General features: G+C 47.4%; 1 protein-coding gene across 1 annotated transcript in view; it reads left to right on the top strand.

The window, feature by feature from the left end:
• Window positions 1-387: 387 nt before the first annotated feature.
• Xylt1 (xylosyltransferase 1) overlaps window positions 388-20,911 on the top strand; it is a 286,196-nt gene continuing 265,672 nt past the window's right edge. Inside the window, exon 1 of the mRNA XM_032892825.1 lies at window positions 388-894. Coding sequence (XP_032748716.1) covers window positions 547-894 — 348 coding nt within the window. The 5' untranslated portion in view covers window positions 388-546. The remainder of the gene's footprint in view (window positions 895-20,911) is intronic.

Here is a 20,911-nt window from a genome sequence, read left to right as displayed (position 1 = left end):
GCTCCCACGCTTGTTCTGGGGGGTGTCTGTCTGCTTCCTTCGCCCCCACCCCCTCCCTCACCTTCTCCTCCCCACGCTGCCCTCGGCTCCTCCTCCAGGCCCCGCCCTCTACTCAAGGCCAGCGTCCCTGGTGGCCCCTTCCCCAGTCTTGGTACCCGCAACGCCTGCCCTAGAACCCTGGGGAGTGGGTTGGGGACCCTGGCCCAGGGAGAAGGCAATCGCGCGGGGCCAGCTCCCTCCCCGAGCCTTGTCCCCGCGTGCGCGCGCCGCGCCCCCTCCGCGGCCTCCCCGCGCCCGCCTCCCGCCTTCCCCTCCTCCTGGTGACGTCCGGGTCCCTGCCCGTCTGAAAACTCCGCGCCGCGGCGGTGGAGGCGGCGGCGGCGGCGGCAGAGGAGGAAAGGGAGGAAGAGGTGGTGGAGGAGAGGAGCAGGAGGAGGAGCAGCGGCGAGCCCGGGCGACGACGGCGGGGCCCGAGCGCGGAGCCCCCGGGATAGAGCGCGCACCGGGGTGTCCCGGCACCCCGCTCGCCCCGGGCCGCCGCGGAAGATGGTGGCGGCGCCGTGCGCTCGGAGGCTGGCGCGGCGCTCGCACTCGGCGCTGCTGGCGGCGCTCATGGTGCTGCTGCTGCAGACGCTGGTGGTGTGGAATTTCAGCAGCCTGGACTCCGGGGCTGGAGAGCAGCGGCGCGCGGGGGCAGCGGCGGGAGCAGCGGAGCAGCAGCAGCAGCAGCCCGCGGCCCCGCGCCGGGAGCGCAGGGACCTGGCTGCCCATCTGCCCGCAGCCCGCGGAGGACCTGGAGGCCGAGCCGGCGGAGGAGGAGCACGGGGAGGCGGCCCCGGAGGAGCCCGCGCACAGCAGCCTGCCAGCCGCGGGGCACTAGCCGCCCGGGCGAGGGTAAGGTGCCCTTTGGGAAGGGGATCGCGAGCCGCGCGGACAGAGATACAGATGGGCGAACCTACCCACGCCTCCCATTGGTCTTGGCCACCCAAGTCCGGATTTCCGAAGGGACTCTGCTTCCTGACTGCCTCTGGCTGCCTCTGGCTGCCCTGGTTACCCTGGGCAGCTGCAGGGTCGTGCACTGAGCTGCGCTGCTCTGTGCGGAGTCTGAGGACCGCCCCCTTGGGGTCTGGAAAGTGAGCTCCAGAAGAGACTTGCTTTCTAGGGGGTCCTGTTCCCTATCACTCTTTCTGGGCTTCCTACTTGCTCTCTGGGTGGGGGCGTTGATGTCTCACTCCCCACACGAGTGCGTGCATTGGATCGTGACCGGATCCTCAGCCGCTGCTCAAGGGTAGTTCTCCACGCAGCCTCTTTGGTCTGAGCTGTTTGCTATGGACTGAGAAGAGACCCGGAATGAGTGTGTCAAGTCCTCCACCATATCCCTGGTGCCCAAATCAACACTGGGTCCTGCGTGCCTGATCTGACTTTGGGTCCTGTTTTCCCCGTTGGGTGTCTGCTTCTTCCAATGCCCAACTTCCTTAGTCCCTAACCTTGCCATCTCTTGCCCTCCCTGACTTCACCTCCTCCAGGACTTGCAGCTTCAGAGTACTGCCCCTTGGTACCATCTGGCTGTATCTGACTTGACATGGGTGGCCAGTTACACTTACTGTCTGGCTGACTGGCCACACTATCACCACACCTCCCAGTGTGCTTTGCTTTTCTTGATGTGCATAGTCAGGGCTCTTAAACTGTCTTCCACAGTTCTACTAGTACCATCTGGTTGGCTAGGTGGGGCACCAGCTTTTCTTCCTCCTCTATCCCCAACTTCCTTGGGGGCATCGGTTTCACCTTTTTCTGAGCTGGGGGAGGGGGGAGGGGCGGAGGTCTGAGTCCCTAACTACTGTACAGGGTCTGTGCTCTGCATGGGAATAGTGTCTGTCTGTCTTTGGGCTGATGTGATATGCCACGTGACTCTGTTCATCATGCTAGTTCTCCGCAGAGAACTGCCCAGCATCTGAAGGACAGTAGCCGCCAGGGGAGTGTTTCTAGGATCTGTAGGGAGGGAACAGTCCTTGTTATTGCTTGTCACTCCGCAGCTCTTGCTGAACACTGCCTAGACACAGCTACACAGCCGGGTCAGAAGTGCTTTCTGACGTGCTTAAGTTCTTCGGGACTGTCTTGACCCTTGATGCCCGAGCGCAGCTCTTTGTGTTTGTGGGCTGAAGCAGTCTCAGGACTTGATCTGACAGAGCATTTGGCTGTTCTGTAGCTACCAGGGAGAAGTCTTGCCCTCAGCCGAGGTAAGGCTTGTGGATGAGGACCTGAGAATTCTCAATGTCTCCAAGTCTTTTTTACAGCCAAGGGGACCCAGGCACTCACTGCATTTGAACTCCCGGAGTTGATCATGTGTTCCAACTGAAAAAAAAAAAAAAGCTATTACATGTTCTTTCTGAAATTGGAGACCTACTGGGAGGTGGGAGGGACTAAGAGCATGTAGTGTTGGCTCAGTGTGGAAACAGACAGGGTGGGGACGGGACCAGGGGACTCGCTGTACCTTTTGCAAACGGGGTTCAGGAGGTACCTTCAGGGTACATAGACCACCTGTTGAGATTAGGGCGAAGGGAGGGAAAGAAACCAACTGCTGATTTCTCTATAACTCCCCGATGTTCTGAGCAGCGATGCACAACCCCTCCATGTGTGCTCACCTAGGAGTCATCTCTCATGCCCTAGCCCAGTCACATCGGGTCTGGAATGGGGAAGGTGGGTGGCAGGGTGCCACTTCCCCTTTAAAACGTGGTTTTAGATCCCCCGTCCTAGCAGTGGGGCTTGTCTGCAGATTTACTTCTATCCGTGCATCCGGGAATGTCCTCCCACCCGCATCCTCCAGTGTCTCCATTACTTTAGCTTCTCATGTAGGCATATATACATTTCATTCTGTTTTCTTTCACTCTCCCATTCCTGGTAGTTCTCAGCTGTCCAGTCTTATTGCTGCTCCTGGACTTTTTGTCCCATGCACGTCACTCTCCTCTCGTCGTCCTCCTTTCTCACATCCATCCCCAGGAGCAGCAGTGTGCTAGATGGCTAGAACTAGGGGTCTGTTTGTCCTCATCAAGGTGTGCCCACCCCAACCCCTGCCCTTTCGTGGAGCTCAAGGAGACCAGAAGGGGGCAGGCTGTTCCCAAAGTCCTTCAGAGCTGGAGCTTGGGATACAGGCAGAGAGAGCCACAGACTGCTAAGGACCACGGTGGCCCTTGAAACATGCCATTCATTTCTGGACTCTGCCTGGGCTTACTGCATGCACAATGCTGCAGAGGGATTCAGGCTGGCATTCAGAAGTGGCACACACACACACTTGTGCACACACATGCGAACTGTTCACCCCCCACACACACACACACATGCTTCCTGTGATTTTTTCCAGATGACTTCTGCAAATACCATGGAAGTGTATGCTTGGTCAGTGGTGTTTGTCTCTGTGTCATGCTTTGTGTCAGGCTGGGGTAGGGTAGGGTGAACAGTCATGGCTTGGGTGAGTGTATGGCAAAGGGTGTCGAGCAGCCATTATGACTAGAGTATCTCCTAATGCAGACCTATCTGCTTCTCCTGGTAGCTTTCTCCCTCTCCCAACTTCTGAACTGTGATCGCGCCTTTTATGTTTGGAGAGCAGCATCTAGGTACAGAGACTGTACCTGTGACTGGGCACTGGAGGCACTTAAGAGAGGAAGGAGCACTCAGGTTTGTACACAGGCAGGGCCAGAGGGTGTGTTCGAGGATGGTGGTGAGATGAGCATTCCTGCGCAGGTTTGCTAGTATCTATCTCCCTTTCCTCTCAGCATCCCTGAGCTTTCATGTGTTAGTTTGATGCAGATTACAGCTGAGTTCTGTAGCGGGGCGTTTTCTCTGGGCCTCAGTAAGAAACGAACTTCACTGTAGTCTCGGAATATAAAACAGAGAGCACTGAGCTGTAGATGAGGGAAAGTAGTCATGGGTGAGGGGACTGTCAGAAAGATCAGCCAGCAGAAGTTCTTTAATAGACTTGGGAGGAAATGAAAGCTATGCCCGTGGATGTCATACCCATATTTTCCTCTCTCTTGCTAAAGTCCCGTAGTCCCACCATTTGTCACTTGTGTCCTGAGATAACACTGTCACTCAAGGTACTTAGGAGGATTCCTTTAAGGAATCTAGTTTTTCAGTGTCCTTGCCCGCTGCACGCTTACACTAGAATGCTGGTTTTGGATGGTCTGGCCCCTTTGAAATGCTGATGTTTTTCTGCAGAGATCCCTCATTCTTCACATTACTCAGATAACTCTTGCAGACATTAGCAGTGACTTTGGACGAAGGTTCCAGTGGCGTTGGAGGCAAAGCTTTCCTTTCCGTCTAAATGTTTGCAGAGAGAACAGAGAGTGTTTTGATGGCCGGTTTGTCTCCTCCACACTTCCAGTGAAACATTTTGTCTGAGCAAAGCATGACACTTTGTATGCAGAAGTGTGCATCCTTGAGCGGTATTTATCTTGCTGCAGATATAATGCCGTCTGCTTTACCACACACTGGAAATGCTAAATAAAATAGATAAGTAGTAGTCATCTAATTTAATAATAAGATAATAAATACAGGCCAGATGTTCATTATCTGAAATACTTTGAATGAGGGAGCGTTTCAAAATTTGAATTTTGAAAGATACTTTGGGATATTAGCATGTAAATAAAAAGATGGGGTGGGACCCAAGATTAAACACACAAAGTAATTAAACAAAATTATTATTTTCTTTCCTTCTCTCCTTTCTCTCTCTCTCATTTTTTCTTTCCTCCTGTTTCTCTTCCTCCTGGTCCCCTTTTTTCTTGTCTTGCTGTGTAACTCAGACTAATGTCTAAATCATGATGCTTCTGAGATTACAGCTATGCGCAACCACACCTGGCTTGAACAATTCATTTGTATGCTATATACATATCTTATATACATGGCCTAAAGGTAATTTTGTACATGATTTGTGCCTGCATTTTAACTGTGACCTGTCATATGAAGCAGGTTTAGAATTTCCACTCCTCATGTCATGCCTATGCTTGGGAAATTTGCGTTTCAGAGCATTTAACAAGTAGGACATTTCATGGGTATGCATGTATGCATGTAGTCACTTTCCTATTCTCTCTAGGCTATTAGCTCATTTAAAAAAAAACCTTTAAAAGCTTGGGTGGTGAGACGCTTGCTAATTTTTAAACAGGAGGCCAACTGAGGCTTAAAATTCTTATTTTCTGGGGATTGTTTGACTTTGATCCGTGTTCTTAACAGAAAAAAAATAATGATTTAAGTTAGCGTAGAAAGTTGATATCAGTGTGTGTGTGTGTGTGTGTGTGTGTGTGTGTGTGTGTGTGTGTCTGACTTAGAATGCAAACTATTCTTTTTTTTCTCCATCTTTTATTAACTTGGGTATTTCTTATTTACATTTCTGATTGTTATTCCCTTTCCCGGTTTCAGGCCAACATCCCCTAACCCTCCCTCCCTTCTATATGGGTGTTCCCTCCCCATCCTCCCCATTACCGCCCCCCCCAACAATCACCTTCACTGGGGTTCAGTCTTTGCCGGGCCCAGGACTTCCCCCTCCCCTGTTGCTCCTTCTAGGCTATTCATTGCTACCTATGCGCTTGGAGCCCAGGGTCAGTCCATGTATAGTGTTTGGGTAGTGGCTTAGTCCCTGGAAGCTCTGGTTGGTTGGCATTGTTGTTCATATGGGGTCTCAAGCCCCTTCAAGCTCTTTCAGTCCTTTCTCTGATTCCTTCAACGAATACATAGGCGAATGCCAACAGCAAACCACTGAACTGAGAATGCAGATTATTCTTAAGCCTACCTCTGTAATAAGACTCTACCCGTCTACTCTGAACTGCCGGCCATGAGAGAGAGGGGTTGCAAATCTATGTGCAGAGAATTTAAGATGCCACCCCACCCCATATAACTGTGCAGGGCGGAATTCCTCCAGCCTTCAGATTGTTCTTTAAAATCTCTCTCCCTTTTTATTCTCCCCTGACCCTGCCTGCCTGTGTGTGTGTGTGTGTGTGTGTGTGTGTGTGTGTGTGTGTGTGTGTGTATGCGTGTTCATGTGGACATGTGGGTGTATGCATCTGGGTATATGTGCGCAGAGGTGTGCATGTGTACAGGCCAAAGATCAACATTGGGAAGCCTCCTCTATCACTGTCAAGCTTAATTTTTGAAACAAGGAGTCTGGCTGAGCCTGAGGCTCACTGGTTCCACCAGGCCGCCTCACCAGTGAGCTCCAGGATCTGTCTGTTCCACCTCCTCAGTGCTGGGATCATAGATGTGTTCCACCATGCCTGGCTTTTTACTAGGGTGCTGGAGATCCAACTCAGGTCCTCATGTTTGTGCTGTAAGCACTTTACAAACCGAGTCATCTCCCAGTGCCACATCTCTGCCTTCATTTTTTTTCTTTTTCAAGATGTATGAGTGTCTGCGTTTCAAGATGTATGAGATGTATGTTGTGTCTGCGTTTACACCTGCACAACAGAAGAGGGCATCAGACCACCATGAATCTATAGTCATAGCTGCAATGTGGGTGCTGGGAATTGAACTTAGTACCTCCGGGAGAACAGCCAGTGTGTTTAACTGCTGAGCCATCTCCAGCTTATCTCTTCATTCCTCATGACTGTCTACCACAACAAAAGGCAAAGACTCTGGAGAAAGTGAAATGAATACATAACCAGTATCACCTGTCACAAAAACCAATTAAAGGGACAGAAGAGAAGCGAGGTCTCTCACTGCACCTGAAGCTCACTGATTCCACCAGGCTGACACACTCGTGAGCTCCCGAACTCTGTCTCTCACCATCTCCTCAGTGCTGGGATCATAGCTGTGTGCCACCATGCCTGGGACATGTGATAGGCCCAATATAAATTTAAGAGTCAATAGGATGTCCTCTGATCTACAGAAGGTCAGATCCCAGATTTTCACTGTCTTGTCTCCATGGCCTGGGCAGGTCTCTCTCTGCTTTTCTGCAACTTGAAGCTACCCCTATTGTGTGCAGAGGGAGAAGGGTACTGACTGATTGGTGAGAACTGGTTTGCTCTGGCCACGGGCTGATGCTCCAGTGTCAGCTGTTTTCTCAGAAGGAAAGCTAGGGTGTTTAGAATAAACATTTGCCTTTTCAAAGTTACTCAATTACGATAGCTTTTGAGTGAAATTCTGCAGTAGAATGCCTGAGCATCTTTTGGTGTGGGCCAGCCTTGGAACAGGACAGAATGAGGTAGAGAGAAGAGTAATATTCATTGATTATTGGCTATATGCCTGACATTATTTTGGTATTTTGCATCCATGAAACTTATTCCACCAAATTCCTACCCAGTATGAATATGTGTGTATATGAATGTGTGTGTATGTCTCTCTCTCTGTGTGTGTGTGTGTGTGTGTGTGTGTGTGTGTGTGTGCCTGTATGGGACTGCCTGCTTGCCTATCTGTCTGTCTATCTGTCTGTCTGTGTCTCTGAATCACTCTATTCATCTATCTACACCTCCACTCTAGGAAGCAGGATGTTCTGTTATGAGTTTCATACAAAGTTGAAACTGAGGAGGGTACCCAACTAGGAATCGTTGGTCTTATGCTTACTAGTTGTAGTGAGGTCACACTTAAAAACAGAGTTCCACAAGCGCCATCTCCCCACGTCTCTGGACACTCCCAGCACTACGGGGCAAGGCTGCTGCTGTGCTCACATAGATGAAGAGACTGGGAAGCAATCCCAGGCTGCTTCTTGCCCAGTGCTGTCCCGAGTCCTGAGCTCCTCGTCTGTACAGTTTTTCCAAACCCCCTCATGCAGCCATATGCTTCTTGAAAGTCATTGTTCTGTGTTAACAGATTCCTAAAAGTGTGCAGACTCTTAAGAACCAGATCCCTTAAGAACGATGCGAACAGCACAGTTGTTCGTTGCAAAGCTGAGGTCTGAACCCAGGCCTCCCACACTCCGAATGGTCTACGCTACATTCTCTGATGTCTAAGGCCTTGCAGAGGTCGCCTTTTGACCTTAGCATCCCATAACTCCACGGATCCCAACAAAATGACAAACCCCAGAGGCAAGATTTTGTTTTAGTGTCTTTAGAGTCCAGCAAGGTGCTTTGACATACACACAGAAAAACAAAACGAAACAAAAGAAAGTAACAGTGATGACAGCAAAAGGTTTCTTTAGTCCAACAAATGAACACATCCCTTATACCATGTCTGCCTCTTGTTTGTATGAGGAGAACACCAAAAACTACCCTTTTAACAAAATTCTTGAGTTTGATAAACTATTAAGTATGACACAGTGTGACACTCATTCCTCCAGCCCCATGTTGGGTATGTAGACTTGCTCATCCTGCTTTCTACCGTGTTGTAACCTTACTCCGCATGTCATATGAAGACAGGATTTTATGGCTCCAGAAAAGGAAGAAAGCAGTGCGGCCTCTAGTGAAACACACTACAGAGTAGCTGACCCGAGTCTTGGCAGACTGGGAGTCCTGGATTCAGGACGAGGGACAAGGGACAGGGGGAGGTTGTGTAAGGTTTCCAGACCGGTGCAAAATGTCCTCACCACTGTTCCTGCCACTCCACTCTCCAGTTCAACTGCCCAACTGTTATCTCTGGAGGATCCCATGGCCTGGGCCATCACAGCAGGAGTTATCTCGTGAACATGCAATCCACGCAGGCACTTCCTTCCTCTTACAACAGGCGTTACTTATTTGCCGGCAGAAACTCCTTGGGTTGTTCCTCTGTGGTCCTCATGGTTTGCTCATCCTTCCATCACCAACCAAAGAGTTACAAGAAGGTACGGGGTGGAGGCAGGTGGATGTACCACTGGGGAGGGAGACTGGCGTCGATCAGTCCCAGAGTCTAGAAGCACAGATCCCTGACAACATGGAGAAAGATGGGAACTCATTCTCAATTAATTCTTTTGTGAGTCTCTCCTCATCCACTCAGGCCTCTTGAAGGCAATGAAGGGGATTTGTTCCTACTGAAATCGGGCTTGTCCCAGTCAGGTGACCCTGGCTTATCTGGGCTAATGGGTGAGGGGATACCAATGAAGCAGGGTGCTAAGATGTATTTCTGTTTCTATTTGGAGATCTTTCCTGTGAAGCTGGGCTGTAAAGTCAACGTTGATGTAACCATTTCCTACCGGAGATGCGCTCACATGACAACTGTGTGATAATGACGGTATGGCAGTGCCAAGGAGGGGAACGAGTGTTCTTGACTATTTATCTTGTATCAGACAACTGTGGATTGACTAGACAGCTCTACTCCTACTGAATCTTTCACACCAGCCTACAAGTGAAGGCTGGTGTCTCATCTCTGTTTTTATTGGTTACAAATAACAGCCCTGTGCAATGAATTGGGTGAAAGTTAAATTTCTGAGAAGAGTCCAAGCTAGGAGTTGAAGGGTGGTGACTACAAAGATTGTGTATGAGGCTCTGTCTAGTACACTGCTGGTAAACCTTTGTCTTTAGCCCCGTTTTTCATTCCATTTATCCATGTATACTTACAAACATCTATTCACCTAGCCATTCACCCATCCGTCAGCCCATCCATCTCATCATCCATGTATCCATGAACAAACAAATGAACGAGTTAATGAATGAAGGAATCCATCCAAGCCCTCCTGCAGGAGGAGCGTAGCTGGCAAGGGAGGATTAGAATTACAATCACAAGCAGCTCACCAGCTGAACATTCTTCTCTGCTAGGCTTAGATGAGATATGACCTCTTGTATATAAGAGAAAGGTATTCTCTGGTAAAATGGAAGTGACAATTAGTGTCATCAAGGGGCTCAGAAGCTTTCCAGTCTCCTACCAGTTCATAACCTCCTGACCAAAGGGCTAGTCTGTTCCACTCATGAAGTCTAAGCTCCCCATCCTGTAGCTGAAAGGCTGAACCTATAGAATAGAAAGTGTGGCTAGCCAGTTGCAGCCCAAGAGGCAGATTCTGCACCATTTGTGATATAGGCCAGGCTATGATATTGTCTTTACTTACTTGTGGCTCAGTTTCCTTGTCTGAAACTCTGTGGCCTCATAGGCCTTGGTAATAAAAGGTCCTGGCCCATCATCAATATCCATTTTGCTTCATATATGCACCCATTCATCTCTGCATCATCATTTCATCATCCGTCCATTTATACACCCATCCATCCATCCATCCATCCATCCATCCATCCATCCATCCATCCACTCATCCTCCCACCCACCCATTCATCCATCCATTTATCTGTCTACCCATCCACCCACCTATCCATCCATCTACCCAGCCATTTATCCATCTACTCACCCACCAACCCACCTATCCATCCATCTACCTATCCACCCACCTATACATATATACATACATATATATATATATTCACCCACATAGTCACTCATTTATCCATTCATCCATCCTTCCATCCATCATCCACCCATGCATTTAACCACACATGTATTGCATATTTATTTTTCTATCTATCCAACCTCAATTCATTTACATATACATGTATGATCCATCCATCTACCCTTCTGTCTTTCTTTGCATTCACCCCATCCATTCATGGAATTAGAAATTGACCCATATATTAAGTGCCATAATGCTGTGTGGACTAATTCAATTCTTTTAAATGTCACAAAGGTCTGTCTGTCCTGTGTCACATTTTGTTTGTTATGAATGGCCAAGCTGGAAATGGTCATACCCTGAACTCTTCAATTCTTAGATCCCTCTCTCAAGATCACTTTTAAAAACTCATTCACTGAGTAACTCATCTAATTGTTTTGCCACCTGTTTGCTAGAAATTTGTGATCATTGTGGATGGCCGAGAGTAGCCATATGCTGGTCATTACTGCAACTGTTTTTCAAGTGCCCTCTGTGTGAAAGGGAGGTAGTGGAGCCCCAGAGTATACAAATTCTCTCAAACACCAGGTCACTCAGAAGTTGAACCTCAAGGATGAAATGAAATCCTGTATTCGGCAGTTTGGTGAAGTTTCCACTTCGTGTCAGCAGGATAGCTAGAATCCCTGCCCTACCCCCACCATCCACGTATGTGTTCCATATGTCCTTACACTACAGAGGTGGGCACTAGGAAGTTGAGAGTTTTTGAAGAAAAAGGACCAGTAGACCCCTTGGCTTGGGTCATAGCTCTATCAAAGATGTTTGACTTTCACCTCTGAATCTTTCTGGATTTCCTCTGATGATGCGTGTAAACCCTACTCTCTCCTTGGGTCACAGAGATCAAACCTGGTAAATAGAGAAGCAAGTGTTAGGGCACTCAGAATGCCCCATGGAGTGGATGCTGGGGCTCCTGTCTCAGAGTGGGGTCCGGGGAGCTCTCCTCCCTAATGATTAAGTGATTGAATGAATGCATGCATGAATGAAATTCACGAGAGGAAGCGTGCATTCACAAACTAGCCACATTGATTCCTGAGTTTCTGCTGTGAGTCAGGCACTGTGTAAAATGTGGGACCCATTTTCTGCTGGCCGTGGTTGGGACACAGGAGGATGCACAAGCAGAATAATCACAATGGAATATAATCTATGTTACTGAAGAGCGAAGGCAACAGTGTTGGGGAGAGAACAATGCGCATCTGGAGGAGGGCGGAGTTTGGGGGGAGCAGTTAGTTATGTTCACTTTTGGTGGTTATTTCGCTAACTTTAGGGTGAGGATATATTTTGGAAGGATGCCTTTTGCTAGAAGAGTTCCAAACTGGCTGCCCGAGTCCCAAATACTCCGCAGACACCAATGTCAATTCCCCAGGGCTTTCAGGAGGGCTGACAGCTCTCATGCTGAAGTTTGAGGGCTGGGAAAGCAGCTGACTTCCATTCCTAGCACAGAAAAAGGAAAAACAATTAAAGCTATCATAGCTGTGTACCAAGGGCTGTGTCTAGTCACATCTGCATGACGTTTTCACGGTTCTCAGATTTTTATGTTCATCTAACTGCTCTGTGTTCTGACTCTCTTCCTTTCTCTCTCCCTTCTCCTTTCACTGTGTACAGTCCAGGGAATGGGTCACAAACTGAGCTCGCCCAAGACTCCCAGACTCAGACCAAGAAACAGCACCTGTGACTTTGCCGGTGCGTCTCTCCCCCACTTCTTGGGTGGCACATTTAAAAATACTAATAATGCTTTGTGTATTTAAAAATGCATATTAGGGAAAATATATACATCTAACCAGGCCATCAAAGTGTCAGCCTCAATGCTCTTGTGGCCTCACTTGTAAAAAATGTGACAAGAAAGTAGAAAGAATTTACCTACCAGTCTATAAACATCATAGTTGCAACCCGGTTTTAACTGGGTCCTAACTGAGTTTGGTGAAAGACTGTCAAGGACAGAACACATTTTGTAAACGTCCATTAACCTGTTTGGAGATTGTTGGCTGTTCTGACGATACCTATGCCAGGGTGTGGAGATAGCTCAGTCTGTCAAGTGCTTACCACACAAGCGTGAAGGCTTGAATTTGATCTGCAGAACCCATCTTAAAAAAAACAAAACAAGCAAACAAACCAAAACAAAACACAAACAATTGACAAACCCCCTCCCCCCAAACCTCAAACAGATGTAGTGAGCTGGGGAGGCAGGGACAGTTGAATCCCTGGGGTTCACTGTCCAGCCAGCCAAATAGGTGAGCTCTGGCCAGTGAGAGACTGCTTCAAACATCATGGTGCCCGAGGAACACTACCGGGGTTGCCCTCTTACTCCCAAAAACACCTATCTCTGTACGTGAATACACACAGAGAGAGAGAAATGAACACATAGCTGCGCTGTTTTGTTCTGAGGTCTCAATGGAAAAGGTTTGGGGCAGACACTACGAGGAACCAAGCTCTGGGCCGTTGGAGGGGAGTGAACTAGGCCCGCTGAGAGAGAGGGTTTTCATGGCTCTGTTGCTTTTATACAGACTCCCATGGAGGACTCCCAGGTTTGTCCTCCTCCTTTTAGTTCCCAGCCCTTCCTGTGACTCTCTGGGACTCTTGCCTCCTGTTGAATCCATGCCCTCTGTTCGGTCCGCTATGTATTGAACCTGGAGTCAGCTGTGATGAATGGGTCCCCGGACAGACTGGTAAGCCACTGCATTAACTTAACCCAGAACCACGACTGCATGCAATTCAGAGCCCAGGGCAACAGAACCTGGACATCCCACGCAGATGTCAGCAGCGACTCTTAAGGACAATGGGGGCACCTAGTCATCTCAAGAGGAGGGAGGTGGGGAGGGAGGAAAACCCAAGGACAGCGAGAGATCATTTCACAACGTCTCGGCACTCAACCACACTGGCGTTCATAAAATAAACAACAGCTTTGTAATGGAGAGTTCTGTGTACATTATTTAAGGATGGTATTAAAACCCACTTAGAGGGATCAAGAAATATGGTGGTTACCTCATTAAATACCCCTTTTTGGGGGATGTAGAAGATATTCTTTCTCTCTTCATCTTTACTGGTGAAATGAGGTTTTATCAATTAGAGATGGGATGAGAATTCTTTTTTTTGTTTTGTTTTGTTTTGTTTCCCTTTGCCAGACTTTTTTTAGCTGTTTTGTGTTTGTTGGTTGGTTTTTATTTTTTCATAAAGGACCAGGCTTTGCAGATGTTCAGTATGAAATAAAAGCCTGTTCATTGCCTCTCATTCATGCAGCCTTTTATCTCCGGCGGGGAAGAGACAGCTGGTGTCAAAGACACAGGGAGCCCCTTTGGCTTGCAGGTGACTTGACTCTGGGTCTGATATAAGCCAGACCCTCACCTAAGTCTCTTAGCTTCTCACTTCTGCAGTAGAAGGCAAAGAAAAGACAGTTTGAGGAGGATGGGGACCATGCAAGAAGGGTTCAGCAGCCACCAAGTGATTTGCAGGTGGGCCTGGCTTCTGTTACTAACACCCCCCCACCCACACACACACCCCTCACACCAGGAAGCTGGTGGCAGCTGGAGCGTTTGGAAGGTTCCTAACTGTCAGCCAGCAGAAGGATCTGGAGGAAGCCAGCTGTTTATTGGGGGTGGTTACAGGGGAGATGATGCTCAAACAGAAGTGGATGCTGGAAAGTAGTGGGGAAGCCAGAAGTCAGGAGCAAACCTGGCTCTCCCTGGCACCTCCCATCTCCCATCTTTCCTCCTTCTCCTCTTCCTTCATATGAGAGAAGCAGATAATTTCTAAACATTGAGTTGGTAGTCAAAATCACTGACTTCAGATCCTAATCTATTCTGGAGTGCCTACTACTACTGGACTCTGGCTTTTGTGTGTGGAAAGGTAACAGTTTGCAGGAGGAAGGTGTGACTTTCCTTTCTGCTGGGACTTCCAGCTTGCCCCGGGGCCACCCTGCTTATCAGTGTCACTTGAAACCACGGTTGGGTTTTGTGTGAGTCAACTTCCCTTTACTGTGGCGAAATGCAGCTTGGAAGGCAGGGGAGATTGACTCTGGCTCAAGGGTTGGAACAGTTTCTAAACCTGGTTTTTCATCACTGAGCCTGTGATGCACCAGGAGAATGTGGTAAAGGGAGCCGCCTACCTCATGATAGCCTGAAAGTAGGAAGAGGTTGGCTGCTGGTCACCTAGCTTGCTCCAGTGCAGCCCCGCCTCCTACAGACGCCATCCCGTTCAGCTGAGCCACTGGAAACCACGCCTTCAAGGGATCATCAGCTTCTGTGGGCCATTTGACAAGATTTGAATTAACTCTCACAGCAGCATGCAACAATTGCGGCTCCCTGTGAGAAGTCAGTGTGTGTCATGCTAGGCAGAATATCGGGGATTATCACATTCAGTCATTTACAACGGCCTTATCAAGTGGCTGCTGTGCCAATTCCTACTTTATTCCCTGATCTTTATTTCTCTCGGGAGACTGAAGCCTGGGGAGAATAAGGAATTCCCCTAAGCTATAGGACAAGCAACCCTGGAACATGACTCAGGCATGATCAGGGAGCCTACATGTATGTCAAAATTCTGGGCTCCACAGACGGGTGTATGTGTGTATGGGAGGTGTACATGTTGTTTGTGTTGGGGTGTGGTGGAGGCTGTGGACCAATGTTGTGTATATTCTGCTCTTGTTGTATCTAGAGTTCTATGATTCAGAACTCTGGCTGGCCTGCAAGACCCTGGGATCCGCCTTCTCCTAAGCACTGAGATTACATATGTACCCTGACAAGCTCAGTTTTGATGTGCCAGGGTTCTCTTTACCAACATTTCCGGTAGATGATTTTTAGCAGAGATGTTTCTCTGAGCCATTGTGCGAAATCCCTCTACTACAAAGTTGGTCCCATCTGCCCATTGTGTAGATGGAACTACTGAGACACAGCACCAAGCCAGAATTAAAAGCTGGGGTGTAAACCAGAGTGTGGCTTACTGTGGCTAAAGGCAGAATTCACACATTCAGACCTGGCAGTTCTCTGTGTTGAAAAGCCCTGACCCCCATCCTCACCGAATTGGGCAGAGCTAGTGGCAAGCACCCTCCATCCACAGTGGGAAAGAGAAGTAACATCCGTGGTGTAATATTTTGATAAGTTTCTGATTTGTATTAAAATAATAATTACAGCAATTATTACGAACTCAAATTTCAAGGAGACCCCAGCTGCTTACAGAGAGAAAAATAATTAACCACAGATTCTCTGGGAATTGCATGGAAGCCAGGCCTGGCCCTTTCCCCCCCTGAATGTCCAGTGGAGCTTTGGCTGCAGGTTGAAGGCCACGTGTTTTGCCAGCTGCTGTTGTGAGTGGAAGGGACAGCCAAGGTCCACTGTCGGAGGCACTGGTGACAGAGAAGTATGTCATCCTGGGTATGCTGGATTTGAATGGTGGCCCTGTCCTCAGTCTCTCAGGTGGGTGTCACTTTAGACACAAACACAATGTCAGCTGGAGGAAAGTAATAGCAACCTGTATTTTATTATTAAATATCCCCAAAGACACTAGAGTCTGCTGGTACCTGGCCATAATGAAGGATGCCTAGCTAATTTCATTTCTCTCTGGGAAGCTGATTGGGCTGTAAGCTGCCTTGATTGTGAAGATGTATTATAGTTCTAACTTTTATTTACTTCCCTTCTCAGTGCTGGGCATGGAACCTAGGGCTGGTCCAGGCTCAGCAAGCCTTATACCTCCAAGTTGCCCGTTCATGGCCCTTTAGCTGGCCCCTAATTCGTGACTATTAGAAATAGTGCTGCCATGAACATTCTTTAAGAAGAGATTACTATATTAGAATTTATTTAGTGTGTGTGTGTGTGTGTGTGTGTGTGTGTGTGTGTGGTATGTGTGTGTGGTGGTGTGTGTGTGTGTGTGGTGTGGTGTGTGTGTGTGTGTGTGTGTGTGTGTGTGTGTGAGAGAGAGAGAGAGAGAGAGAGAGAGAGAGAGAGAGAGAGAGCACAGTGCTACAACTTGCAAGAGTCAACGGCCTCCCTCCGTCATGTAGGTCCCCAATACTCAGGGTCATCAGGAATGGTGGTATGCAGCTTTGTCTGCTGAGACATCCCTCCAGCTCCACCCTGAGCATTTGCATATGTGTCCTTGATGAGCACACGGACATTGGCTAGATAAATATCCATGAGCAAAATCAATCTACTTCCTGTTTTGCTTTGTTTCCCTTTTTTTAAGGGAGACAAGCTTTCACTTTAAAACCTTACTTCCTTTCACACCGAGAGGTGGAGGTCGGTGGTAGGTTCCCAGGTTGAGGTTTCAGGATGAGGCTTATGTCCATAATTAGCGTTGTGGAACAGGAGTCCGCACAACTGAGATGTATTAGTTGGTACTGTTCGGTTCCTTTAAGGCTGCTGGGAGCACCTGACGTTAACAACTTTGGGAAACGATGCCATCATTTAATTTCTTCTGCTATAGTCATATGGTCCAGAAAGCTGTTATCTTTACTCAGCAAAACAAGTCTGGCAGAATTAGGCCTTTTTGTTTGTTTGTTTGTTTCTTTAAAATCCCTATCACTTTCTGCTTTGATTGACTTCTCTTTATTCCTAGCTGTTCTGGTATTCTTGCTGGGAAGCAGATGAGTACAGCCCTGCCTCCCCCATAAGATCTCTAGCCTGCAGTGGCATGTGTCATTTTACATTGAAATGCTGTGCTGAAGTGTCCCTTCGGGGACTGCATATGTTGTGGGCCGCAGAACATTAGAGCTCTGGCCTCCATCTGAGGACCTGGCGCTCTGTGCAGTGTCAGCACTGTTTAGCGGCCCAGGATCTGCCTCGCTTTCTGAACCCCAGTCACTTTGTATTTACTGTCCCACTTCTGCAGCCACAGCTGCTGACAGGGTTGGGACAAGGATTCCCTTCGATCCATCGTCTTTCAGATTTGCTTGGCGCTGGCTAAATACAATGACTTCATATTCTTTCTGGGGCTTGTTAAAGAGACCTGTCAGTTTTGTCTTCCAGCCAGCCTTCCCCAGCAGAGGAACATCCTGGCTGTTTAAGAAGCCTGGCCTCAGGTCCTGCTGATTGCAATAGCAGACTTCACCGGTGTCGCAAGAAGATATGCATGCTGCTGTTATTTTTAGGGGGTGGGGGGTAAAATATGGATTTCTGTGCTGGAAGTGCACATGAAATCCCATGTCAGCCACAATCTGTTACATATGACTCAATGTTGGTAAGTTTCAGTTGTAGTTTGTTTTTTGTTTTTTTTTAAACATGGGGTTAGGACTCTGAATGTGGATTTCCTAGATATGAAATACTTAACTCTTCAGTCTACGTGGCTTTGCTTCCTAACTCCAGCTATATAGTTTATTAAACCTTAGAACTCCTTATAAAGGTATGGGGGGGAGAGGGAAGGAGGGAGGGAGGGAGAGAAGTAAGGTGGGAGGAGGGAAAGAGAGAGTAAGCACATGTGGAAATCAAAGGACAATTTGCAACGATTCTATCTTCAGTTCTAGGAATTGAACTCGGGTTACCGGGCTTGGTGGCAAGAACCTTTACTTGCTGAGCTATCTCATCAACCCTATGACATCTTCTTTACCAAGCCTACTTTGTAAGCAGGATGTGGTAACACATGCTTGTGATTCTAACACCTGGGTAGTGGAGGCAGGAGAGTAAGACTACCAAAAATCTCTGCTACATATGGAATTTGAAGCTAGCTTGGGTTATATAAGACCTTACCTCAGAAAACAAAATACAATACAGAAGAGACCACACTCTAGATGTTCTGAGATGCCTTCATAAGATTGGTGATTAACTTCAGCTCAGAATAAACTAATCTATTTCAAAAGATGAAATCTTCTGGCCTCATACATGGAATAGCAAGGTGTTGGACATTCTCTTCTAAAATGCGGTCACATAGAAATGCAAACTGATGGGGTTGGGGATTTAGCTCAGTGGTAGAGCACTTGCCTAGGAAGCGCAAGGCCCTGGGTTCGGTCCCCAGCTCCAAAAAAAAAAAAAGAAAAAAGAAAAAAAAAAAAGAAATGCAAACTGATGACATTTCTAGGGCTGGGGAATCTGGCTCAGTAGATGCAATGCTTACCTAACATTCATACAGCCTTGGATTTTATCTCTAGCCCTGAATAATGCAGGCATGGTAGCCTATAATCCTAGCACTTGAGTGGATGAGGAAAGAGGATGAGAAGTTCAAACTTATTTTTGGATACATAGCTAGTTGGGGGATGTCTTGCTTACATTTCTGTTGCTGTGATTAAGCTCTATGACCAAGTCAACTTATTAAGGAAAGTATTTAATTTGGGTTTATGGCTTTAGAGGGCTAGAGTCCATGTTGACTCTGTCATGGTTAGTATCCATGGTAGAGCAAAGGCATGGATAACACATGGCTGTGGGAACAGCTTAGAACTTATGCAAATAGGAGGCAGAAATGGGACACTGAGTCTTTTGAAACCTCAAAGTCCATCCCCAAGGACACAATCTTTCAATAGGGCCATATTTCCTAACCCTTCCCAAACAGTTCCACCAGCTGGAGACCAAGTATTCAAATGTATGAGCCTCTGCGGCCATTCTCACTCAAACCACCACAGAGTCCAACCTGAGTTACACCAGCCCCATCTCAAAAATCAAACAATAAAAATAATCCTGTCTACATCACTCCTATATCAAAGAAGAAGTCTCAGAGACCTTTGAGATGAAATGCAGTGGCAATGGGAACAGCTCATATCCTAGCCTGACAGGAGAGGTTAACCAGGCGCCGAGAGGCAAATTCATAGCCCGTTTTCAAAGCAAGGTAGCTTTTGATCTGAAACATAGATGATGAAAGAGGCAAAAGTGAGAGGCTAATTTTTCCTTTAAAACAAGTCACTGAGGATACACTAAAATAAGAAAGGGAGAATCCTGAAAGAAAAAGTGGAAAAGGGTGAATCAGAATCCAAATGAGGTACTTTCAATTTATGAAAGTCCTTAATAGCTCAGGCCACTGAGATGAAAGTTTTTCAGTGAGATTCCTATATTATTTTATTAAAAATTCATCCCTTGCCCTGTTTTATTAAACATCTTGGAAAATCAGGGGGTGGGGAAGAGAACCATGAACAGACCATCATGTATCTTGAAGTTTTACAGAGTTTCTTGGGAGTCTACTGCACATATCCTTCAGCAAAACCATTCTTTCTCCTGTAGTGGCATTGGGGTCTTCAACTCCCCTGCAAACTGACCACACCAACACAGACTTTCCCTCCTTCATCCCTGCATCAAAGGGTCCTGTGTCCTATACCCTACTTCTGCTCCTTTCCTCTCTCTTTTCCTCTTTCTTTCTCTTTCCCTTCTTTCTTCCATTTTTCTCTCTCCTCATTTCTCTTTCTCTCTTTTTTCCTTCTTCCCCTCTCCTTCTTTCTGCAGTACTGCAGATAGAAACCAGGCCTTCATTCATGCTAGCTAGGCAACAACTCTACCATTAGCAACATCCCTAGACCCAGATGTCGGAAACATTAACAGCTTGGCATGTGACCAGATTACATTAATAATACATGGCAGTTGCTTTCTTCTTTCTTTCTTTCCTTCTTTCCTTCTTTCTTTCTTTCTTTCTTTCTTTCTTTCTTTCTCTCTCTCTCTCTCTCTCTCTCTCTCTCTCTCTCTCTTTCTTTCTTTCCCTCCTCCTTATCCTTCTTCTCCTTCTCCTCTTCCTTTTCCTCCTCAACATCCTCCTTCTCTTCTTCCTCCTCCTTCTTCATCTTCTTTTTGAGACAGCAACTCATGCAGCCCATGCTAGCCTTGAATTCATTCTGTAGCTAAGACTGGTCTCAGACTTGCAATCTTCCTGCCTCAGCCTCCTGATTAGCTAGGATGGTAAGCCTGTGCCCCAGACCCAGCTCTTTTGGGTATTTGTATTTGATAGTGGTGCTCTGTCCGCCCCAGCCTGGTACCATCATCCCAATTTGGTGGGAGTTTGCTATGCTTGTATCTTGTTTTTCCATGATGGAGCAGGGCAAAGTGCTAGAACATTAGCCAATAGTAAGTGTTCAGAAAATGCTTTTATTCATGAGGCAAGAACTATGTAGCCCTGCTTTCAGAGGCTCAAGGCATAGCTCTATGGTAGAAAACTCACTTGCCCAGCATGTGTAATGTTATGGCTTCCATCCCTAGTGCTATCCAAAGTGTGTGTGTGTGTGTGTGTGTGTGTGTGTGTGTGTGTGTAAGACCCAACATACTTTAGATCCTTTAGAGTCAACTCTTGTTATGTGGTCTCCTGTCAGCTTCTTAAATGTTCTGATTGCATTTTGAGACCGAGTTCTTAGAACCTGGTGTGTAGAACATTGATACATTGATACCGATGTTGGGGCTGATAATAAGGATGGGCTGAATATGTGGCTTGGTTGGTAGTGCTTGCCTAGCATGAATGAAGCTCTGGGAAAGGCACTAACTGGGCATGGCAGGACATGCTTAGAATTCTTGGCTGCATTGTGAGTTTGAGATCAGTCTGGCCTACATGAGATATTTCATAGACAGACAGATAGAACTACACAAGGAGAGAGAGAGAGAGAGAGAGAGAGAGAGAGAGAGAGAGAGAGATGAGATGAGATGAGATGAGATGAGATGATAGTATTAAGCTAGCCACATGCCATGTGTTTTTCAGTTAATGGCTCTGACACCC

The sequence above is a fragment of the Rattus rattus genome, chromosome 2 (genome assembly GCF_011064425.1).
Source record: "Rattus rattus isolate New Zealand chromosome 2, Rrattus_CSIRO_v1, whole genome shotgun sequence".
NCBI lineage: Eukaryota > Metazoa > Chordata > Mammalia > Rodentia > Muridae > Rattus > Rattus rattus.
The sequence above is the reverse complement of the archived record's forward strand: the minus strand, read 5'-3'. Positions and strand labels throughout refer to the sequence as shown.